Raw genomic sequence first — 25,857 nt, 5'->3', positions numbered from 1 at the left:
GCACCTTTAAGCATACCGGATGAGTAACGATGTGGAGGGACTACAAAAGCAAAGTAATACATAATAAGCAGCGTCCTCTCTGCTCTGCTCTGCCAGCTAACCCACATGAGATTGGTGTTGAGCAAAAAAACTTGGAAGTGCATGGGAGGTCAGCAAAGGTCTTGTGTGAAAGGGGCCACTCCTTCAACGCCCTGCAAACGCTTGAATAAGACTTAGAAAGTATGGACCTGGAATTGTTAAATCGGGATGTCGACTTCAACACGTAGATTTCCATAGAAATGGAGAACAAGAACAAACAATGTGGTGACTGAGTCAAAACGTGACAGAAATGTTACATACTGTAGGAAACCGCACATTCATTACCTAGTGCAGAGAGTAAAAACCTGTAGCATAAATCAACAAATACATAATGTCGCCTATGTGTCTATTGTGTTAGATGTATTGTAAAAAAGTACAATAAAACTCATCATCATTGAACTTGCTGAATAATTCCCTGCAATTTTTCCCTCAGTAGGCAAATGAAAAATCAAGAAATATATGTTGTAGGAGTGGAGAGCGTTGCCTGCTGTTTGAACACAATGCCCTGTGGTTTGTTTTGTAACACCACCCAGAGCTCAAACATTTGGGTGTTTGTGTACCCATATTGACAGGCAGCTAGACTTTGCAGTGCAATGCCAAAATCAACTGCCTGTATCCTTGCAGGTGTGGTCAATGACAATCCGGCTCGGTTTGTCTTTCAGGGCCGTGTGTGTGTACACAGCCAGGCATGAGAATCTTTCCTTTGTCATATTTGAGAGAGAAAAGTACGATGTCACAAAAGCTCAGCTCAACTTTGTTCAGTTTGGGTTAGGTGTCTGTACCGCAACTTGTATTCTGTGCTTGAAATCGAGAGGAAAGAATAATGGGGGCTGCTAATTTTTTCAGTTCCCTCCTTTTTAGGATGCAGGACAGCGCCCTTGTAGGCACTTCATTATGGTAAAATGATAATTATTCCCCAGTGGAAGCTAGCTCCACCAAAACATATTAAGAGCCCTCAGTCACATCCACTGATAATAACACTGTGACAGTCAGATTTCAAATTTGAATTTTCAGAAAGTGATTGAGAGGGACAGAAGAAAAATAAGCTAAAATTATCAATTTTAATTTTATTCTGTTTTTACCTCTCACACAAGTGTCCTTAAATAGAAGTCAGCAGACAGTAATGAATCATTCAAGTCCATATCGGGATGTTTTTGCTTTATTTGACATCACAGTTGCCTTGAATTTGAAGAAGTAGTGCACAGAGGGATGCACATCTCGGCTTAGTCAGAACACGACTCTATGAACTCTATGAAAAAACGCGTTGCGATGATGACCATTGCAGGAGAATCAGGCGCTTGGTACCGCAGTAGCCTTTCAAGTATTCTGCAGGGAGGTTCTGCTTGTGCCATGGGCCAAATTATCATTCCAAAATCTGAGAGTCAATAATGGATTAAACTCATGCTGCACTTGAAATTAAACTTCAGTTTAGCTGAATGTTTAAATTCCCCACTAACAGAGGTCTTCCCATTTCACCAATTTCTTGCTCTACCTTTGACTGTGGCATGTGCCCGCCGGAAGTGGAATGCAATGAGCAGTAACATAAATTATTTTGTCAGTCAGCTGGGTTTGGTTTGCTTCTATAGCTTCCTAATGACGCTGCCAGCAAGAAAAAGGGATTTAGTCAACTTAATCCAGGTCAGACATAGTTTACCCCCAATGCGACCGGAAAAATCCACAATCCAACATACTGATGGAAAGAAGGTAAAAAAAGACAATACATTTATTCTTTAAAAAAAGTAAATTGTATTATATTTATTGTGTCTAGATAATACAGGGACAAAAAAACAATCATATGTACACAAATGAAAATAAAAACAGTTCACAATTCACAAAATGCAACATGGTAAGAATGCTTAATAAAAAAAAAGTAAAACAAGTGGGGCTGTTGCAGCGATTCCTGGGGATTTCTACTTTGTGTTTTGTGGATTTAAAATCTGAGGGAGATTTAAGCAAGCCCTGAGATGTGGAGGGATGGGAGGAAAATGGCAATCCAAAAACAATTAGTCAACTGTTTTGGGGGGGATTTAGGAAAAAGGATTTATTCCAAAGCCTCCCAAAAGTCAAATGGATCCGAGAGAACAGAGAATACACTCGGGGGGGAAGTCATCCAGGAATGAATAAAAGGTAAATAAACCCACAACAGCCGCCACCTTTGTTCAATCTTGACGTAAGCAGGGTTATAATTATCAAGTGCATACTGTTTTCCCAAAATGTTCCTGTGGAAAAAGACTGCATTTAGAGAAACATCAGTCTTTTTGTCTTTGGCAGAGCTGCTGCGGATGAAGTTAAAGTTTCAGCAATCCTATCTGGAAAGGCACAGCGCTTATTACACGGCTCAATTTCCAATTCTCTCACAGGTACGCAACACAAACACACAGACACACACACACACACACAGAATACAAAATGAGACCGCGGCACAAAACAATCTCCCAGACAGGCTCAGTGATACAAAAACACAGAAAAATAAAGGGAAAGCCTGCTTTTATGTGAGGTTGGAGAGGGTTACTTGTAACTATTCATATGCTCCTTTATAAAGAAAGAAACACAACAACATCTTTCACTCCATTAAGGAAAAACAGAGATGGTTATCTCCATCACATTACATGAGGCTGCTGTGTGGTGAAATGGGAGAGGCTGCTCGACAGGGGCAGGCTCTAAGCCATTATACCACCCCGGAGTGGGGAGCTATAATTGCAGAGGGGGAGAGTACAATCAGGTCCTGTGTTTGTCTCTGCTCTCATCTCTGTACCCTGGCCTGGTCCTTTTCATGAACGCCGACGAGCAGCAGTTTCTGGTCCATCCCTTTTTATCCGACTGCTCCCAGGGAGTCTTTTAAGTTCAGATCTGTCAGAATTCCAACCCAGTTTCAGTGCAAGGCCTTGCTAAATTTTGACAATGGGCTCCAACATCTTTTATGATGAGTAGTTTGACTGCACTCCAGTTTCATTCCCCTTTGACAAAATGCCCGGGCAACCTTTGCATCTGGTGTGGTTCTTCTAATGCGATTGTGACATTTAAAGAGACCCCAAAAAAATGGTTCAAGTTTTTCAGAGCAGATGAGCGTACAGCCAGCGAAACATCCGAGTCAGCGCAGAGACAAATTAACAATACACAGCACAATCAAATTCCTTCATGTTTATGGTCCCCCTATGACCCAAATACTTCATCTTTGTTGTGGTGGCTGTAAACCAGACTATTAAAAGCAAAACTAGGTTTATAGTGCCTTCTAAACAAAAGCCTGGCTTCTCTACAAAGTGGACTTCAGTGCATGATGGTAAGAGCTGTAAAACGCAGGCTAAGCAGGATTTACTCCACTGCCTTGCTTCACATGGTTTCATTCTTGCAGGAAAGTACAGTACAGCGCTTGTTCAGGATTGAGTGCAAAGCTACTTTTAGGAAGAAAAAGAAATATCACTTCTTTATGTCTTTTGGGTATTTGGAAAATATGGAAACAAACTTTTTTCCTATCCTGGTGCTCCCAAAAATCTTTTTTTGTGCATTAAAAGCACCAAACAGAGATATAACTGAAGGCCTGTGCCTAAACTCATGTCTGTTTGATTACGTAAAAGAGCAATCATCGTGCCCTTGGAATGAGGATAAAAAAATAAGTTTTTTTTTCTAGGCACAGTTGTCAAGGCTCCTACCCCTGAATATACTGATAAGAGCATGAAGCTTTACATTCATAAAAAAAAGAAAAAACATCTGCTGTTTTTTGTTTACTGTGGAATAACAAAATGTCAGACAGGAGAAGAAACAGACTTTGGACTAACTAGCAAAGAGGGTTTCAGTGTTACAGTAATGGCTGAAAGGCACACACAAACACAAAGCAACAAGCTAAAAAATGTCATGATTGTCACCTTGTAAAAAAAATAGAAAGAATTTCTGCATCATGGAACACAAGGAGGTGACTAGAGGTAAAAGGCGCCTAATGCCGATTCGGGCAGACGTCAGAGGTTGTCCTCGTCGAGCATCCTGTTGATGCCGGTACAGATCCTCTGCAGGTGGACACGGTAAACTTCTGAGGGCCCGTAGAGAGCCGCCAGGAAGTCACAGTCGGAGAAGTGATTGAAAACGTGGTTGACTCGTGAGTGGCTCTTGGCCGTCAGGTGGCGTTTGATGGCCTGATGCAGCAGTTCACGGCAATCGTTTAAAATGGCGCTCATGACACGTCGGTCAAAGGTGAACTCGATCTGGTGGAAACTGACCGCGGTCATGGCCAGGGTGTGGACCTTCTTCCTGGGAGACGAGAAGAGAGAGGGGAGAGGCTGTCACTTTCTATTTCTGACCGCAGCGGCACAGGGAAGTAAAAATAGAAACTGCTGTCTTGTGATTTTTCTTCAGAAAAAGTTTCACCCTATCAGTTATCGGTCACAGTGTTGTCCAATACAGCGCTGCATCTCCATGCTGATATAATCACCATTCGCCATAATGTGCACTCATGTCTATTTCACATGCCTCCGAGCGGAGATTTTTTTATTTTAGTTGGAAGATACATAAACTGATTTAAAAGTTAATTTTGTTAATTTGCTAACATCAGCATGAAGAAATATAGTTGACCTGCAGTTACCCCCACTTGAAGCTTTGTTTCTCAAGGTTTGTCGGCTTCTGATACACAATATAACTCCATTAAATATGAGGAAGTGTGACAAAAGCTCTTTATTTAAATTTACTGGGACATGAGAATTTAATGACAATACTCTAATATTAATCCTCCCTCATGTGTGTGTATAAAAAATAAAGCAAGAGCCAGAAGGCTACTAGCCTAGCTTAGCATGAAGACTGGAAGCAGGGGGAAAAGGCTAGCTGACCCTGTCTAAAAGTTAAATTATATGCCTACCAACACTTCTTAACCCTAGAAACAAATATGGTGCATTCACACATGCTTTCCGTGAGTGCTAACTTCTTAAGCACATTATTTCATTTGCTTAAATTGTGACATGCATTTGAAGTGGCGTATTAATAATAATAATAATAATAATAATAATAATAATAATAATAATAATGGATAGGATTTATATAGCGCTTTATTCCCTAAGGACTCAAAGCGCTTACAGGGTTCCAGGTTCCATTCATTCACACACAGTCATACCGGTGGTGGTAAACTACGATAGTAGCCACAGCTGCCCTGGGGCAGACTGACGGAAGCGTGGCTGCCATTCCGCACCAACGGCCCCTCCGACCACCACCTCAAACATACAGCAGTCATACACATTCACACCAGGCAAGGTGGGTGAAGTGTCTTGCCCAAGGACACAACAACCATGACACGGGTGGGGATCGAACCGCCAACCCTTGGATCATTGGCCAACCCGCTCTACCAACTGAGCCACGGTTGGTATTAGCGCTAGGATTTGAGCTACATGTGACTGTGCAGCCATTTTGTTGACACTTCAGTGTTTTCTATATTTTCCATTTGGTGACTATTACTACAGAAGTGAGTGTTTCTGCACTTAGCTGCTCATATTTATAAAAACAAACAAAAAACATGGCGTACAATTTGAGGTTTCACAGGAAGTTATGTATTAAAACAATTTCTAGGTGAACAGCCAGGCACAAAGACATCCAGATTTTTGAATTCTTAATCTGTGAAGAAGTTTGTAACTTTCTCTAAAAAGACAAATTGTTGTTTTAATTGTGTATAGATTTAACAAACGCATAAGCTTTGGTGTTGGTGCTCTTTGGACAAAGACAGGATAGCTTTTTCTCTGTCAGTTTCTAAGTTAGTGAAAGCAATGAGTGGTAGCCTGTGGATCTTCTCATCTTACTCTTGGAAAGAAACAAAATGAAGCGAATTTCCTCAAACCTAAGTGTACCTGAAGTTCTCCACCAAGATCAGCTCCTCTCCGTTGAACTGGTTGTTCCTGTAGAGCACGCCCAGCTTCACCACCATCTTGATCAAGTTCTTGATGATCTTCTGGGACTCTTTGCGGTTGTGGGTGTACTCCTTGGTGACACGGTACAGCTCGTCCAGCAGTTCGCTGCTGGTGTCGTCGATGAAGAGGCTGGCCACGCTCTTTGTGGCCATCTTGCTCATCAGCTTCTTCTGCGCCTGCAGGGCTAAGCTCTTGGTGCTGAATGAGTCCATGGTCAAGTCTGGGTCAAGACAAAGAATAAAAAAAGAGTGAAGAAAACTTGAATGAGAGTGGAAAAGATTTTTGTTCCCTAGTTGTTTTTTTTTATACAGGTGATATAAATCTAGAAATGAATGGAGAGGAACTTTTTCTTTGATAGCAGCTCAGACTCTCCTCTCCGGAAAGCAAGAAGGGCAAAACATAACACAGTGACAGCTTGCAATGTGTGAGATTATTGCAAATAACATCTACACCAATAGTGTTTAAACTGCAGGGCCAAGAACTGTCCACTCTATCAGATAATGAGCCGTGGCAGCTGTCAAATTAGTCCCAGCAACCCGCTGGCTCGGATCCTATAAGGTAGTTTAGTTAGAGGAGATGTGGCATTGCGCCTGCAGGAGGAGAAGTCAGTAACGGCACGACCACCAGACAATATAATCTGGCCGTCTCGTGTGTTGAATTCATACGGGTAAAACAAGGTGTGCATGTGTGTGTGAAAGCGAGCGGTAGACAAACACTGCCGACTCATTCAGAGCACGCGTGAGCCTTGATTTATGTATGATGCCGTTGCTGAGCGTGTGTTTGTGTGCCAAAGCAGGGTGACTCAGTGAGAAGGCTGCGCCCACGATGGACGTGCATGAATAGCCGGGGTTCATGGGGGGCCGCTGGCTTTCAAACAACCCTCCCCTCTACTCACAAATCTCTCTATCAAATGAGGTCGGTCCAAAGCACGCCCCATCATCTCAGCAGCTCACACCTCCTGTGTGTCACTTCTTCAGATTTGTACATTTGATATATCAAAAAAATAATAAAATTAAACTATTTTCCTGCACACTCATTTGCCGACCTTCAGAGGTCTCCGTGGATGAGCTGAGAGTTAACAGGCATTGGAGAGATGTTTCATAAAACTGCCCTTCAATGCCATGCCAGCCCGTGGGGGATTGAGAACAGGAGACGAGAAACTGCACTTGAAATTCAACTTTGATATATTTTGCCTACCACTCCCAAGAATGTATTCTTAAACTATTTTCTTATGAAGAAAAAAATTGTGCATTTTTTATCTTAATTCTGATTCAAACAACCTACAGAATACTTAATTATATGGCTTTTGAAATAGAGCTGCAACTGCCATAAATATTAATTAATGAAATATCATCAGAAGATGCCTGTGACAATTTCTCAAATTGCTCACTTTGTTCTGTAAACATTTTAAAACCCAAAAGATAATTATTTGACGAGACAACAAAGGAACAAACGAAAATTCTTCAAGCTCAAGATAACCGAGTTAGACAAATAACTAATCATCCAAATTGTTTCATAATTTCTGTCAAAAGACTAATTGACCAACTGTTTCAATCAAATTTTAAGGCAGAAATGTATTCTCAATATTGTCTAAAAGATAAAAACAATCTCCTACAATAAAGAGTTTGGATGTGGTTTATTCACAACTTAAAGCTGGGGTATATGATCTGGGAGAAAATAGCAGTTGGGATAGAGATTTGAATCCAAATACCTCAACCGCTCTACTTGTGTTCTCTCTGGTCCCTCCCTGACACGCTCTATGTGTGAATGGACAGTCCTAACAGCCAATAAGAATGGAGAATCGGAGTCTCGCTCTGAGTGGTCAAAGTGTACATGAGCGGTGGCAATTTTTGGGGCCGGCACACAGAGGCAGGGGAGAGCAAAGTGATGAGTAGATATTCTCAGACTACTTCACCTACATGTAGCTGAATGGCTAATATGACATTTTTGCCAAATATTACAGTGAAAAAGTTACCCACCCCAGCTTTAATATGTAAAATTATACTGCAAGGTCAGGGATCAGAGCATGAACACAGACATACCAACAACCCAATCCACTAAAGACAAAAAAGGAACTGTATCTAAGGACTCATGCTAAAATATTCATGCAAATAACTAAACTCTTCTTTACCTCAAAAAGGGGGGGGGGGGAATACAAAATAGGCTCAACCTTCAGATCTTATTTCATTGATTTGGCTCCCAGTCACAAACATGAAAAATGTGACCTAATAGGGGAGTGTCACAGTTTAAACAAAACAATTATGCAGTGCAGCAAAGTGTCCCATTCGAATCGCGACAGGGGTTTAATCTTGATACAATATCCCCCCAACACGAGTATCATAAGTCATCATGAGTATCCCTCAAGCCAAGCTTAACTGAAAATCTCCATGGCTAGCAATCTTCCCTTCCACGTGCTGGAGAACAATAAAAATGCAAAGCATGAGCGGGTCTATTAGTGCAGCAGGCACAATGAATGGTGACACATCCCTGCTGGGGTGACTTGTGATTTTTACTGTTGTTGGTACTAGAAGGCAGTGCGTCTGCTGCTACAGTGTGTGACTTTCATTCCTCGCTCTCTCTCTTCCTCCCCTTCCCTCTGCAATGCTTCCCCAAGAATATCAATAAGACTCCTCGGAGAGAGTGTCAGCAAGATGCTTCCCAGGGAGGAGGCACACAAGGAGAGGGAAGAGGCGAAGGGATGGGGAGAAAGAGCGAGAGACACACAGAGAAAAAAAGCGCAGTGGTTTATTATTATATCAATCCAGAAACATTTGGAGAATGTAGATGTAAATGAGAGCTTATTTTTATATTGTCTCGTTCCAAATCTGGTTCACAGCACTCTTTTATCTTATAGGTGCTTTAAAAGATGGAGTCAGCCATTCTGAAGAATGCTTATCAGTTTACAATCGATTTTTCCCCCAGCACACACACGGTACAGACAGGTAGCGTATAGTGAGAGATATTCACTTATTTTGACAACAAGGGATTTTGATAACAAGCATTCTACAGCATCACTGACTCCACCTTTAAATCGGGCCTCTAACTGTGCTGATCAAGGACCACTGGCTGATCCCCGCATCGACTGTTTCTCCATGAGTAAAACTCTAGACCTCGCCAAGCTGCACTTGTTACAAACAGTCCTGCTCTGATGCAATGCGTGTGAAACGGATAACAAGGAGAAAGATACTGGAAACACAAAAAGAGGAAATAGAACTTTGAAATCTTGATTTCTATCTGAGCGGCAACTGAAAACAATCAGTTTAGTCCCGCTGTCTGTCACCCTGTAATCACAGTGCTAGGCCTCAAGAGGACAATCGCAACACTTAAGAATAAGTCTTAATTTGCCACTCTCTTTTCCTCTCTGAGAAACCCTCACTGACGGATGTATAAAAGAGTTTAGAGAAGTGTGAATGGATAATGGGCACATTAAGGAGAGCAAACTCTTTGGAAGATTGGAAGGGCGATTTCATAGTGCTCATTAAATTCCACTCTGGTCAGGGACTGGAGCCATCATAGCTGTCTCAAGCGTGTAGCCTGATGATGAGTAACAGAAGAAGAGCTCTAGAGGCAGGGAGGGGGGCTAAGAATGAGACAAAAGGAGTGTTTGTCTGTGATACAAACACTTTAACGTGGTGGCACTGAGGATATAGGATTGTCTGTCTGGAGGTTTCACACCAAGTCGCAGAGTGACATAACAGACCCACCGGCAGTCTTTACTTTAAGGATAGAGGGAGATCCTCACTGCACTCCCCTCCTAACTCCCATTCCCCCAAGGCAAGGAAACAAAAGGCTTCATGGGGCCCTCAGGGACCGGTGACTGGAGAGATCAAGAGGTTTTCGATCAAAGAATCTTGTTTTTGTGTGACTTTACTGCATCAAAGTGGTTAGTGCCAAATCTAAATGGCCTGTGAAGTCAGGTGCCCAGGGACAGGCTGGCCAACCCTGACACAGCATCTCTGTAGTATTTATAGGAGGCACACAGATTTTAGGCAGAACTTGACAGCTAGAAAAAAATAAACATCAGCTGAGTGTTGCCATCACTGCAAGTAGCAATCCCACAGACAAAACATCTAGCACACATGTAAACATACAGGTTACTGATCAGCTGAAAAAAAAGACGGATTGCAAAAGCAACAACAGCCCCTCTGTGTGATTACAGCAGTTTAAGAAGAGCTACAAAGTCATCAACACAATTAATACAAGCCTGCGTGCATTCCCTCACAAAAAGATATGTAGGCAGAAGCTGAGCCAACATGACTCATGGAAATGTAACTGGACCCTTCACGGCATTGAATGGATGACTCTTGACAGTGAGAGCGCCTGGGTAATGTACCTCGGGACTCTCACGCCCCTATGCAGGTGCAGACGGACTGACTACTCTTGCGTGACAGCCTGACAGAATCTGTGATGACAAAGTAATATACCAACTGTCCTCTCTTGTCCTTGGGAGGATTATTGAAGCCGGGTCGGATAAAGTTGTATACTCCCTTCATTATCTGGATTTGATTTGGTTGGACCTTTTTGAGTTTTGGGTCAGGTAAAGGCTTATGTCTGCACTGGGGGCACTTTCAGTCAAAAGCTTTTTCCCCAATTCACTCGGGGGGAATGGGGAATATGTGGGATGACAGCTGTTACCGGCTGTCATTTTTATTTAGTGTTTGGCCACTGTGGAGACCTTACAGACCGATGCAGAGAATAATGTCTGCGAAAGATGACTTCTATATCCTCCTCTTTCTACAACGTTGAAGCACTGCATAGCTTACTTTTGCATAGAGGAGTTGAATGTATAATTTAAAAAAAAGTCCTCTAGTGTTGTGAGGCATTCCCATCATCCTCAGCTTTTGGTTTGTGCTTATTGGGAAATGTTAGTATGTTATCAGACTTAACTAAGATGGAAACATTACACCTGCTTTAGCTCAGGCTGTTGGCATTGTGAGCATGTTAGCACGCTGACCGTATAGCTTAAAGCAATGCAGCTAACTACAGCATCAAAGACCCTCTTTCTTAGTCTGCTTTCTTGCGAAATACTGGATCCTTTAAATTAAACAACCAGAAAGAGAATGAGGACTTTGCATGAGCTGCTCACAACTCCTGTTCCTACTGAAACTACAAACGATTATAAGAGGTCTCTTGAGAAGACATTGCTCCCTTTTCAGTGATCATAAACTGAAATAAGGTTGAGGAACACTGGCTTAGCCTTTAAATTAAGATGCTAAAATTGTGTAAGAAAAAAATTGCACAATTCCACAGAGCCCATGAGACATGTCAATTTGCTCCAACAGCCCCATACCCAAAGATATGCAAATTACAATGATATTAAAAAGAGAAAGGCTGTGAATCCTAAACCTAACTGAGAAGCTGACTTACTTACCAATTCACGAAAGATTACAGGACGTAGCTACAGGATACTAGCATAGAGAGGGCACATGCTTATATATAGATATTTTCTTTTGCCTATTTGCTGCTCATATTCAGAGATAATTCCAACATGATGGTAGCGTGACAGTCGGTTTCCAGTGGGATCAGGGATGCACCCTCTGCATCGACTGTGATCACTTGTCAATCAAACTAAGGATGAGTTGTGACAGGTGAGAAAGAGCCAGAAATTGGATACAGCTGTAGCCTCCGCCCACTCAGACCCATGCCATTATGCCACAAGAGAAAAACTAGAACACCGCACCTAAAATATCACCACCTTAATACGTGTTGCCAATCTCGACAGCTTGCTGGAGACTACTGATAACAACCAGCATAAGGACTGTGTTTCTATTGAGCCATCTTGGCCATCTCAAATGGCTAAAAAGGATTTTGGCAGAGATTGTGGAACTTTCCGTGACACTTTGTCTTTCAAGTGATTCGTTGATGGCACCAGAAAATGTCAGAACTTTAACATTGTTCAGGGATCAGTAGCCACATGGATCGGGGCACTGTGACCCTGACAGAGACGACTCCATCAGCGGAGGAAATCTTCCCTGCAATCGGAAAGCAAGCAATTACGGACGACAGCTCTGCGTTTTGTGAAGATTTACTGCTCTCCCAACTTTTCTGAACAGACATTAAATCACACCGACTCATGTGCAGCATAACACAAACAACCCCATAATCTACCTCAACATAATATATGTCCATTAGTAGCCTTTAGTAGCCATTAGTAGACAGTAGCCTTTTTTCCGCTGTGTACTAAACACAATGTGTCAACATTCAGACGCTTATTAAATATTTCCCAGCTGTATGGAATACATAAGGGATTCTTTCTTGAGTTTTAAAAGCTTACAGCATAGGTGAAACAGGTCCTAGAAACAAACAATGTGACTGATATGTCCCCAGTTTGAGTCTGGCAGATGACCTTTACCATATGCCCCGACGCCCTCCTCTACTCCTCCTAGCTCCCTTGCTGCTGTTTAATAAATGCAAAATAATAATACCAGAATATTTTAGAAACTGAAGAAATAGAGTAGAGGAAAAAACAACATCTAATAATTTTTTTAATGTGTTCACCATTTTTCTGAATCACTTAAATCAGCTGGTCTATGAAATGTCAGAAATCCATCACAATATCCCTGTGCCAAACGATAAATATTAAAAAAACACAATGATGGATGAAATGTTAGAAATCCAGTTAAAAAACTGCCTTTTTGAGAATAGTATTGGATAGTATCTGGATTGCATTGTTATATATATCCCACTTGTGGGGATTGGCAGAAACATATAAACCATTTTCTATTACAATACCATCAAGCAATAACACAGAGTTGAATCAATACCTCCCTGACACAGTACCAACAAAAACTAAACGTGATAAGCGTCATAAAGGTAGTATCTATTACAGGGCTGTTGATCTTGATTGTGTACACACTGCACATCACATTGTATTTGCCGTGCTGCCTGTTGGTAGAAGTCGCATGACTAAAGGATGTACAAAAAAACAGCCAACATGTGAATATGAGGGGGGGAAGTCTAAGGGCCGGAGCAAAACCTCCAATGCCAGTTTGATTAAAAGCCTCCTAACAGTGCACAGCTGCCTGCCAAACAAAATTGCAAGAAAATTGTGGACCCCTGAGAAAATTGAAAAAAAAGAAGGAAGGAAGGAAGGAAGGAAGGAAGGAAGGAAGGAAGGAAGGGGGACAAAAAGGTTATGGATAATGGCCCAAAGCATTATGGATGTCATTAGAATGAATTCTTATCAGAAAATCTTGAACCAGACCACTTCTTCCTCCCCATATTCTCCCCCAGTTTTATGACTTAATCCATCTCCACTATGAGAAAACAATAGACAATCCTGGTTATGTAAGGTACATCCGTGCTTTGTGTTCAGAGAAGTAGTCACCACTCAAACGAGCTGCACTACTGGAACCACTCCACTGTTTCGGGAATCAGCAGAAGGATTTCAGGACAAGTGAATACCGCAATTTCATCTTTCATCAACTTTTGTAGTATTTGTATCGCTCTTCCCTTTCGAGATGTTGCATAACAGAAGAGGTGCTGACTTCTAATAAGAGAGACGGTGCTGGGGAACATTGTGTGTGTTGAACATGGCAAGGGTACACTACTGCCGCTGCGTAATGGATGTTCTTTTGGACGCACTCATGTAGTTCACTGGCAGAGACACAATTGCCTCAAAAACAGATGACACACATATGCAACAGACTACATGCAGGCTTTGGATGAAGCAGATCTTTGTGTGATGATTATGCCTTATGCGCTGTCATTTTCTCATCTTCCCACACATCTGTAAAGACGTTTGCAGATCTGCTGAGAAAAAGGAGGCAATCAGTGCTTTGTAGCTCAGACTCCATGCCCCGTCCTACCATTTATAAAAAAAAAAAAAGTTTTCTCAGATCTGCCAGAGCCTGCTGAACAATTAATAATTAACACATAATGGATCGGGGGATAAATAATTCAGCATGCCGATTCTGGACTAAAATAGACCCGGGGCTAAGAGGAGTCTGCTACGGGGCAACAGGTTGAGGCAGAGATCTAGGACATAGATAAAGAGGGGACTAGCAGCGCGTATAGTTGTGAGCTGATGGTGTTCATTTAGAAACATCCGTCAGCGCTATACGCATGTCTAATCAGGCTGGGAATACAGACGCTGCTACGCTGCCCCAAGGCTGGCCCAACAAGACACTCACATTTGTTTCAGCATTAAAATCAGATGTGGTGGGGATCTGTTTTACAGCTAAAATGGTATGGAATAACAGAAAAATGAATAAAGAATAAAAAGACCAACCCACCCTCACATGACCTCAATTTGACTGGCATTTCACAAGTTTTAATTACAGAATATTTACCATATAATTAGCAGCATCTTAACTCCACTGAGAACGTTGCAAGACGTAACCAAGTGCAAACTGGGGCTGGAGCTATGATTGATTGGAGCCTGTGACATTTTCATTAAGGCCTCCATAAGAGCAGGGGACATTATGACTCATTTTCTTCACTTTAAGCCCAGAGAGCAAAATTTATTGACTCGATATTTCAACGGACATGTGGGCATAGTGTGCTTGGTTGAAACTGGATGAGGATTAGTAAACAGAGGAGGGCCGTTACGAAAAGACATGACTTAAGTGGGATCTCAAACAAGTATTGACAGGTATCACCGTCCGTAAGTCTCTCTCCATTTCAAACAATGCCATGATATTCACAGGTCAGGCAGCCTTGCTCTTATATACGAGGCCACGTGCTCCAAGTGTTTTGGGTTTCCAGGGAAACTGGAGGCCACCTGCCTGCAGTGCCTGGCTGAACTTTGCAGGCCTAGTAAAGAGCAGGTCAAACACCTCTCTTGTCGTGTCAGCTAGTTGCCATGGATTTTTCCTCAGCAGGAACAACAGTGTCTCTAACATTATTGCTGCAATTTTATGCTCTGCCCTTAATTACACTGCATGGGGAATGTCTGGCAAGGTGACTGTGTTGTCCCACTCTGGAAGACACTCAAGAGGAGGAGACGTGCCCAGATACAGTTACACTGAAATATGCATAGATGAGGCTCCGCAGCATCAGCTTAGTCCTGCTGGGCAATTAATATTTCTTGTCTTTTATAATCACATTGTGCTGAAGCAATAATAAAGCCATTGTAAGGCACAGATCTACGATTAATAATGAAAAGAAAATACTCATTAAAACCATTCAAGGATGAAATCTTAAACAAATGGACTTTAATTGTACTTCTATGGTACTGTAATTCATTTGTATAGTCTCATGCTGCTTAAGGCAATGGACACCAACTAGTTTAGGGCTGCAACTAAATATTAGTTATTATTGATTATCATGTTGATTAACCAATTCATCTTGTACATGACATAATGTCAGAGAATAGTCAATAATTGTCATTATGATTCCCTAAAGCTTAAGGTGGCAACAGTTGATTGGTTTGTCCAAACAGCAGATTAATATTGCAAAAAATATAATAAATAAAAATACCCATCACACTTTCCAAGAGCCCATGTACTGTGGTAGGGACCTTGGCCCTGCCTTAGCTCATCCATTGTCAGCTGTTGCTACCAACAAAGACGCAAAGGGGACGCCCCTGCGAATTCAAACAAAGTAGGCCCAAAAATGGCAAATCACTTTACTCCCGATACAGCTAATGCAAGGTGAAAGGCAACTCCAAGCCCCAATCCAAGGCCATGATTCCTTTGACGTGTGTCCGGGCTGCCAATGTCGATGTGTGCTGCTACCTGCCAGAGCCCCGGCTGCACAGTGAAGCCATTCATCCACACCCAAGCCTTGTTCTGGAGACAAGCTTTACAATGTAAACGAAGCAAGGAGTAACAAAACATACGAGTGTTTGCAGATGTCTTCACCCTTTTCAGTCTTGCTTTGGTGGGTTACATTCAAGGGATAAGGTGTTTTCTTGATGTGATTCCCACCCTTGTAATTAAACAATTCCTTCCTTTCTTGTGAGATAGTAGCCTAAATCATGGAGACTTTTTTTTATAAATGTAAAACACAAGGTTCTGGTCAAATACACCAATTCTATGTAGTGTGCTCTACATTAGCCTATTTCTGCAGAGCAAGGAATAGAGAGTGATTGAGCTATAGCCTAATATAAGTGGCCTATATCACCCAAATTCAGCATATTAAATAGCAGTTTAACATGCATTTCAAAATAACAACCAATGCCCAAAAAGGTCTTAAAATGGAAACAAGTGATAGGCATAGCCTATTGTAAAAATTGGTTTCAAATGATAGGCTGCCTACTATTCTACTTTTTCCAAGGGTTTCATCTAATAATCCGTAGGTTATTATTTATTTTCATCCTTATCCACATGATGGCTTCTTTGATAAAAAAATAAATCTCATTGAATTTATGAGCCATGGGGACACACTCCAAATTTTATAGTAATGCGCATGGTATCTGCTGAATAGAATTTCGCCAAACAAAATTGTCAAACATGTCAATAACTCATCTGACACTTTCATTACTGTCTATGATAATCCCCCATTATGGTTTAAATAGCCCTGTTTACATTGCACAGTTAAAGCCATTTGTTAAGTTTCATGGACCTATTATAAGAGGTTAGTTTCCAGATGATTGCTAGTTGTTATAGTCCCAAGTGTTATATTTGAATCACGTCCTAGCAGATCAATTTGAAAAGGACGCAATAGCCTACTTCCGCTAACTTTGTAGTAGGCTAAATACAAAACGCCTATCAGCGAAAGATAAGTGACCTAGCCCACCAAACACAAATTAGTCATATTCATTTAATCTTTGTCTGTGAAACGTGGGAAAGCTGCTCTAAGGTGACTTAATAGTGAACACTTTATCGGGGTAGCCTACTAACTTTGAGGGTGTTGATTTGACCGTTTGATTTGTTTGTTGAGGTGTTTTCGTTTAAAACCGCTCGACCGTTAGGCTCTCGCGCAGACTCACCTTTCTCGCAGCTCGTGTAGTCCGCCGACAAGATGACAACTTAAAATCTGCACAAAAAAGTCTCTCAGGTCTTCATCCTGGCAGCGCAGCGAGAAGTCACTTCACAGCATTCTCTTGTTTGCTCGCTTGTTTTGTTGGATCTCCGTAGTTTTTTGAGCGAGTGTCAGAGAGAGAACATCCCGTCCTCCACCTCCTTTCGCAGCTCCCTTTTTTGTTTTTGTGTAGGCTAGGCCTAACTGTGTATCCACGCACAGATGTGTGAATTATTGAGAGCGTTTTCTTCTCCCGGCTGCTATGCGATCAGTTACAAGAGTTGGTTGTCCCCTCCTCCTCCTCGTCGTCGTAAAAAAAAAAAAAAAAAAAAGTTTAAAACTTGAGGGGGACCCTGGAAATGAACAGATTGATGTTGGCTTAGGCCAATGAAGGCGCAACAAGTGGGAGTGGAGCAACCCAATCAGTCCCAAAGAAAAGGACCATTTACAGCCAGCACATAGCCTACATTCCCTACCCCCATAAGGGTTTCCAGTAATTATCCATGTCCAGTTTCCCCCAGTCCCAAGGCTGGAAATTTCCCAGAGGAAACGGTGGTAATGGGAACAATGGACAGGAACTGTGTGGAGCAGTTTTTCTGTCATGGACAAAATGATAGATGTAGGCTACTGTTTAAAAAAAATGCCTACATGAAATAGGTCAGCTATAGCCTACTTTATGTGTGCGTGTGTAGCCTAGTAGTTGCATCACAATTTCCCACAATTTACATAATCATTTCAGACCATTTGGGTTATTATAAGGCTAGACATTATGACAACACAGAGAGAGAGAGAGAGAGATTTTGTCAGCGGATGTTTTTAGGATAGCCTAGCCTACAGGAAGTTTTTCCTCTGTGTAGTGAGGACACAGGAATTCCCGAGGTCAAAATAGCCATAACATTGTTATTTTTAAAGCTGAGATAGGCCTGATGATTTGGATCGTAAACTTTGTAAATATTACTGTGATGTCTTTTACTGTGACATCACAGTAGGCTAATATTTACAAAGTAAGTTTTTTTAACCCTATATTTCTCTTTCTGTGATGTCACGAAAAAGAGAAATATAGGGTTAAAAAAACACTCTTTCTGCCTTTTCTCAGGCTAGGATGAACCGATTTCAATTTTTTTTGCACATTTATACTACATAGGATCTCAGAATTCAATACACCTTCATATTCAAACCGGTGAAGTAGGCCTTTAAGCCATGTGAAGCCCGGCCCCATCCACTGCCAGAATGACACCTCAGTGTTATCAAAGCAATTGTGTAACGAACCCATCAACCATGCCTATCTTTATTTAAGAACTTGAGTTGTGTGGCTGCCAGTCAAAATAAAACACTACACCTGCAGTGCTGACATTGATCTGGCGCGCCCTCTAGTGGTGTGCTCTGATTAGGCCTATAGTTTGTGGAACTGCACAGTGTGTGCACTTAAGGTGCAAAAAATAGAAGGGAGTCAAAATCAACCTTTTACAACTTACAACTATCTTCTAGTAGGCTATTTCCAAATAGGCCTACAAACAAGGTGAAACAGATGGGACTATAGCCTATGATGTGTTACATGATAGGATGTATCAAGTAGGCCTAGGCTATCGTTAAAATCCACAGATAGATAGATAGATAGATAGATAGATAGATAGATAGATAGATAGATAGATAGATAGATAGATAGATAGATAGATAGATAGATAGATAGATAGATAGATAGATAGATAGATAGATAGATAGATAGATAAACTGATTGGTTGGTTGATTCTTGATTGATTGACTCATAATTCAAACTCCAAGCACTAGCCCACGCCTAAATAAATAGCCTTCCTGTTGTAGGCCTACGTGTAGCCTACCTAAGTGAAAATGAAAACAATACTGAGTTTATAAAAGATACGCTACCTAAACGATCTCTTACTGCATTTACGCAACGTACACCTATGTCTTTGTTGTTGAACTCAATCTCCCACAATGCTTTGTTGAAAAAAAAGACACATGACGTAGCTCTGCTACGTGTCAGGAAGTACTTTAGTCAACATGGCGGCGCAGCAGGGCGATATTGATGAACTCTTCGATGTCAAAAATGCCTATTATATTGGCAGTTATCAACAATGTATCAACGAGGCTCAGAAGGTGAAGGTAAGTATTTAATTGTTGTCAACTGAATGTTTTAAATCATACTATTTAGGCTTCATCTCTGTCTAACAGTAGCTAACGACGTTTTCGAGCAACAAAGCTAAACATGTAGCCTAAGCGAAAATTACTAAAATACTATAAAAGGTTGAACCTCTGCCCATGTTTGTTTCTTTGAAGCCGTCAACACCAGAGAAGGAGATTGAGAGGGACATGTTCCTATACAGAGCATACATTGCCCAGGTAATGTAGTTGATAGCTGCTGTCAGTGTCATCACTGTCCCATTTACTTGTCTAATATCATTGTGTTTGAATTATTATTGTAATTAAAATCTCTCTCACCCTGACCTGTTGTGTTTTGTGCTATTGCAGAGAAAGTATGCTGTAGTCCTGGATGACATTAAGTCCAGCTCTCCAGCTGAGCTTCAGGCTGTCAAGATGTTTGCTGAGTATCGGTCTAATGAAAGCAAAAGGTAAGAGCTTGCATTGATCGTTTAGGTCAACATGTAAGGTGCATGGCGATACAAATGATATGGTTAGGGCTGTAGCTTTATATTATTTTGGTAATGGATTATTATTTCATTGATTCAAATTGGATAAGACGCCAGTGATGCTGTCAGGCTGTTTTATACAGTATAAAACTATGTACAAAACTGGTATCTTTTAAAATCGGTACTCATGCAACATATATTTGTCAAGCTGAAATTCTTGTTATTAATTTGATGCAAACCATTTCAGGACAAATTCAAAACAGCAAGTACAGTTAACGCTCCTCTCAGACCAACAACAAGAAAACAAGTAAAAAGATTAGGCCATTCTCCTATCGAGCCTCATAGTATTCCCCCAATTGATAACATTGCAACTAAAACATACATTGTTAAAAAAGGTTTACACAATCCAATCTAGTAAATATCAAGTCCAAAGCACATTATCCATTATCCCCCACCGACTGCTGCTGAATCGTTTGAAATGAGCCGGCAGATGCTCGGTGCTGATGTAAAACCCATGTCTTTCACCTGATTTTAATTCAACGATTTAAGAATTTGCCCAAGTCCTCATTGTCTGAACATCATCAGCACTGCTATGTCTTGTTTTTTTTTCACGCAGGGATGCTATTGTTGCTGATCTAGACAAGAATATGGCGAAGAGTGTGGACGCTTCCAACACCACCTTCCTCCTCATGGCTGCATCCATCTACCACCATGAGATGAACACTGATGCTGCTCTCAGGACTCTGCACCAAGGGGAGAGCCTGGAGTGGTAAAACGGGATCATGATTTTACTTTTAAAAATGGCCTCCGCAACATTTTGTCCATGGTCCAAACTGATTTTAAGCAAATATATCAGTCAAATATAATTCACCACATGGAAATAGTAATCACAATAAAATATTAATCGACATTGAACACTTTTGACTTAATGTATATTTGAAATATATATACGACCTGTTTAATAGATGCTTCTGGTGCACAGTTTAATAATGACCATGTTAAGTCATGTTTATTGTTAGAGAAGTATAACATTTACACAAAGTAGAGGATTGTTCCACACCTTGTTTTGTAAGCTAAAGCTTTGGGCTGTCACATCTGCTCCACATGACTCACTGTTTTTTTTTTAAGTTGCTTTCATTTTGAAGATGATAGCCTGATCTGACCCATTAATTTGTGTTTGTTTTCAGCATGGCCATGACCATTCAGGTGTTGTTGAGTCTGGATCGGGTTGACCTGGCAAGGTGAGGCGAAACGGATAAACAGCTGTTGAACGATTGCAATGAAATATTATGTCAGCTGTGTTACTTGAAGGAACATGGGAAAAAAACAGGTGCTCTTCTGAATGTGTTGACTAATGCCAATCGACAACATATTCTTCATTGTAAACTAGTGTGTGTACCTACTGTATATAAAACAAAGACATTTTGTTATCTTTGACAGGAAAGAGCTGAAGAAGATGCAGGAGCAAGATGAGGATGCTACGCTAACCCAGCTGGCCACAGCCTGGGTTAATATTGCCGTGGTAAGGAGACCAGCATTGGGCTACAGTGGTACATAGATTGATGATTCATTAACATATGTTTTATTGTTAATCATTACTACACAATGGAGTAAATACCACGTGTCTGCATGTACACAAAGTATAATTCCTAATAATTCCATTATCAGCCTCCAAGTTGAATTGTGATTGGCTGGATCTGCAGTCAGGTTTGCAATCATTTGCCAGCTGGTGCAATTCCTAGTGCAGTATAAAGCTAATCCATCCAAACTATGGCAGTTCTAAGGACTGTGCCCATCTAAATTCCTCATATTGCACACTATACTGTAGTTCTTTCATCTGTTGCAGGGCAGTTGGTACCACGGACACCATTAATAAATAAACAAACGGTTACCCAAATTAGATTTCTTCTTGACTACATTTAATTTCATTCTGCTTGTTGTTCCAGGGTGGAGAGAAGCTGCAGGATGCCTACTACATTTTCCAGGAAATGTCAGACAAGTACTCATCCACACTGCTGCTCTTAAACGGGCAGGCAGCCTGTTACATGGCTCAGAACAAGTGGGAGGAGGCTGAGGGAGTGTTACAGGAGGCACTTGACAAAGTAAGATTACAATAGTTTGTCTCTTCATCACACAATAACAAACTCGCCTGACACATTTATATGCACATACATGCACAATTTATTCAGTTAAAGCTGGCAGTGTCCTGTTTCTCAGGATGGTATTAGATTCTCATTCTTCTTCATTTAATCCTCAGTGAATCCATTTGAGTGGTGCGGTAACCTCATTACAAGACGCATGTAAAGTTATTTATATGGAAAACAAGAAATGTCTAGTCTCAGATTAAAAATATAGTTGATATAATCTGAACTCTACCCCAATTTGAAAATAATTCTATGCGTTTTTTTATATTTGGATACAATTTGTGTAAGGCCTGATATCTTTAATTAAGTAGTATTTTAAATTTGGTTTATCAGCCTTCAGGACTAGCACTGTGGTCAGCCAGTCAGTGTCGTAGTTCATTAATATGATTTTATTTAAATGTTGTTCAAAAAGCCTGTGTCATTCGAGGCATTTGTGCTCCACTGGTTTCACTGACATTTATTTGGTGGTCAAACAACATATATTGACAAAAAAGCCACAAACGTCTTTTATGGATGCAAATTAGCATTAGTTATGAGACATGGCATTTACACCTCTAAGTCTCAGACACGACGTCTAATGTTTCTTGTTCTGTGGATACTCTCCTCAACATGTGATATGTATATTATCTATCTAACATTGTAACAGCAGATGGCACCACATACTCTTTTGTAGTCCAGGTATTATACTTCATCCATAACAAGGATAAAGAGGATTTGACCAGTGTGCTCTGTTTATCCACAAGAAGACACAACACAAGATTTAATGTTGCAGTAGTGCTGTTTTGTTGATTTGTGATTGTCCATTCTAATTTTTTATACAAAATAAATATTAAATATGTGGTCTTTGTGAATATTGTAGCTCTGTCAAAATGCATTATGAGGAGATGTGATCTCTGCTTTGAATCTCAGATCAGTTTTTGTCTTTAAAGTTGTTATCTTGACTGTTTGTACCAGACACTTTTGGGAAACACGCCGCAAACCAAGCATAGTATTGCTGCTTCATGCATTCGTTGACGACTTGAATGGATGGCCCAACCATAAGTTTACTGGTTACATTTTTACAATGTGATGGTTATCCATTAATGCTTTCTTTTACTGTTTCTTTTACATTCTGTTACAAACTGTTACAAACAGAATGTAACAAGAGCACAATGGAAATAACTTGAATGCAAGTGCTCATGTTCTGCCTCGCAGAAGCAGACAAGTGTTTTTTATTGTGATAAAAGGATTATTTTAAATGAAAAGAGGAACTGAATCTACAGTGTTTCACACATGCACGTTGAAATATAAACGTTTGAAGTGACACTGATAATTCCGTTCAAGATGAATAGATATTGACTTTTGACTAACATACTGCACAACAGCTATCTGCACCACCTTGTTGTCTGCTGTTGTTGTGATATAGGAAATCCAAACCATACCATTCGGTCAATAATATAATGAAACATGCTGAATAGAATATACTTTTATCCTTCCCTGTCTCCAGTTCTGTGTTTCCATTGCTGTTGCTTTGTGAGAATGAGTCTCACATTTTGCCCAATTCTGTCTTTCTCTTCCCCCTTCAGGACAGCAGTCACCCTGAGACGTTGATCAACCTCATAGTGCTAACTCAGCACTTGTCCAAAGCTCCCGAGGTGAGACTTTGGACCTAAAGCTGTTAACTAAGACACCACTTTAACAGCCATCGCTTTAACAGTTTCATACAGACAAACCCTTCCTCAGTCGAAGAGCAGCAGAAAAAAATCTTTCTCCGATAACACTCGTAGACTGCAAGATACGCTTCTCAGCAATTGTATGTGTGTTTGCTTTGATTAAGCCTGGCAAAAGCATTCAACCGAGCAATTTCTTGATTGTGTTTGTCTTCACTCATAAAAACTGTCATCTAAGCATTTAAAATCAGTTTAGTGCTGTGTGTGAGTTATCTACACTGTAACTCAGAGTTCAAAAGATAAAGACTCAACTATCTATCTTACCTTTGATGAACTTGATAGTAATGCAATAGAAAAAACACTGACCATTGACTCAAAGCCATCATTAAGGAGATTCCAACTGTGATAACCACTGATTAGCTCAAGGACAACTGGAATCATGTAGGCCATTTTTACAAACAGGCTCAGTTTTCTGTAAGAATGGAGTTATTTTAAATATACTTTTTTATTCTTAAACAAAGCTAATGAATGTTAGTTTGTCAGTTTGTGTGCTCCGTGTTGATGTTAATTCTCTTAATTAGCTGCTTCTGTGCTCTGTGAATGGAGATGTTTTCTCTCAACAATGAATATGAAGTAAACAAAACTGTTGTCATTTTTGCGGAAATGTGTGTATTCAGGCCTTGAAAAGAGTGTTGTCTTTTAAAATGTGTTTTTGATCGTCATTTACTGTATTGTACTTGTATTGTCTTACTCTTCCCTAAAGGTAACCAATCGCTACCTTTCTCAGCTGAAGGATGCGCACAGAACCCACCCATTCCTCAAAGACTATTTAGCCAAGGTAACCTGATTTGCGTCTGTATTTGTTATTCAGTGCTTTACATTCTCGGATGCCCCCCCCCCCCACATTTGGCCAGGGCTATTTAAGTTCCCATCACAGTTGTTTACAAACCTACATAACCTTTACACTGTCAGTATTGAAATTCCTGGATTGGTTGTTTTGATGGTCAGGGAGCAGGTGTCCTTGGAGTGAAGTCAGATAAACCCTGAATCTTTAGCCTTTGTGGTCAATGAGATATACCCTGAATCTTTAGCCTCTGTCACACATTGTGTTGTAATTAGGCAGGAGTGCACATGTACATAAACATGCTAAAACTGGGTTATACAGTTAGCAAACAAAGCATGCCTTGCCCAGCTCTTCCCATGTTCTAATGTTTTTTCCTGGTGTTTAACCGTTTCTTTGTTTGCCCGCAGGAGAATGAGTTTGACCGACTGGTGATGCAGTATGCGCCCACTGCCACAGCATAAGACCTCATCAATGTTCATTAGTATAACACCATGAAGAGTCAACAGCCTCTTTCTCGCTCAAACTTGCATACCATATTTGTTTGGATACTTTTACTTGTGAGAAAAAATGTGTTTATTTGAAGCTTTGGCTGTATTACTTAAACCAGAGCAGAAGTCATAATTCCCCTTGGGTGCAGTTGAAACATGCCCTAGTAGCTATTCTTTATAGATTTGCATTTCTCCTTTGTATATCAAACATGTCAGTTTAATGTAAGCATTCCTTTGAAATGATAATAAATGTTTAATACATGTGTTGTGTTTTGAAGTGTGGTTTTGTGAAGAGAGGGCAAAAAGGGGGCTGTCTGTACATGCATGGACTTTGTTTGCACTGTCTCTTTAAGTCATCCTTATTAACCCTCAGCGGTTCAGACACAGGGTTCAGATAGAAGATAGCGGCCTTAATTACGTCACACCCCTCTGCTTTTTTCTCTCTCCTCCTTTTCGCATAAACGTACGCGGTCCCGTTTTTAACGTACCAGTTGATTCCCAATGAAAGCAGAGCGCGAGCTGTCAAAACGCAGCTTTGAACACATTGGCCAGTCCACAGCGGCAGCAGTAGAGGAGGAGAAGAAGAAGCGGCGGCAGCCTCCTCACAGGATAATCTTCTTCTGGTTTATCCTTTTTCTCGTCGCTGGAATAACTTGTCCTCGTGCGAGATTCACCGGCTTGTCATGAGCCTGCCGTTCATACTCTCGAGGCGACGCGGAGACATTATATAATACGAATAACGGACAGAGATGAAAACGTACCTACGTTTTTTCCACACATAGCAGCACAATTGTCTCGTGCTGGCTTGTCGCTGGAAAGGCGACAGAAAAACGTCAGACCCGAAGTTAAATTCGCCTGTGTATGTGTGCTACATCGCGCTTTGGGATAATTTATTCGGTTAGGCTTGCTAGCTCGGGTGCGCGGCCAATGCTGGACCACTCACTATTGTGTGCGTGTGATTTCACTTAGCTAGGCGGCTAACTTCGCTTCTGCTGATGAGCCAGTGTGAATAGCGGAAAGATGGTCAGAAGAAACCTCAACCAGACTGGCGCTTATGGCTCGCATTAATTGTCTAAACCCCATTTGAAGATTGCTTTGTGTGAATATCAAATACAGCCACAAAGCCTGTTTGCCTGTGACCGGTGGGCCCTGCTTATATTCATATAACTACCCTGGATGCGAAAAATGGGCCCATGTCTTAATTTGGAAAACAAAGAATTAAGCGACAGAAGAGGTTAAGCTGGTTAGTTAAGCTTGTTTTAGC

At 40.9% G+C, this 25,857-nt stretch overlaps 2 protein-coding genes across 2 annotated transcripts; one reads left to right on the top strand and one right to left on the bottom strand.

The window, feature by feature from the left end:
* Window positions 1-1,929: 1,929 nt before the first annotated feature.
* Window positions 1,930-17,106, bottom strand: tnfaip8l1 (tumor necrosis factor, alpha-induced protein 8-like 1). The gene is made up of 3 exons (XM_080032709.1): window positions 16,831-17,106; window positions 5,898-6,177; window positions 1,930-4,320 (listed from the first exon to the last, which is right to left on the bottom strand). Exons 2-3 carry the CDS (start codon window positions 6,167-6,169, stop codon window positions 4,032-4,034), a joined length of 561 nt encoding a protein of 186 aa, XP_079888835.1. The 5' UTR covers window positions 6,170-6,177; window positions 16,831-17,106; the 3' UTR covers window positions 1,930-4,031.
* A 1,761-nt stretch (window positions 17,107-18,867) lies between these two features.
* cope (COPI coat complex subunit epsilon) lies at window positions 18,868-24,855 on the top strand. Its single transcript, XM_080032318.1, has 10 exons — window positions 18,868-18,983; window positions 19,158-19,220; window positions 19,350-19,450; window positions 20,085-20,237; window positions 20,656-20,709; window positions 20,909-20,990; window positions 21,415-21,570; window positions 23,178-23,246; window positions 24,025-24,099; window positions 24,513-24,855. The coding sequence occupies exons 1-10, from the start codon at window positions 18,882-18,884 to the stop codon at window positions 24,564-24,566; spliced, it is 909 nt and encodes a 302-aa protein (XP_079888444.1). The 5' UTR covers window positions 18,868-18,881; the 3' UTR covers window positions 24,567-24,855.
* The last annotated feature ends 1,002 nt before the right edge of the window (window positions 24,856-25,857 follow it).

This window comes from Ammodytes marinus (assembly GCF_949987685.1).
Source record: "Ammodytes marinus genome assembly, chromosome: 8".
NCBI lineage: Eukaryota > Metazoa > Chordata > Actinopteri > Uranoscopiformes > Ammodytidae > Ammodytes > Ammodytes marinus.
Note: the sequence above shows the minus strand (reverse complement) of the source record. Positions and strands in the feature narration are given on the sequence as shown.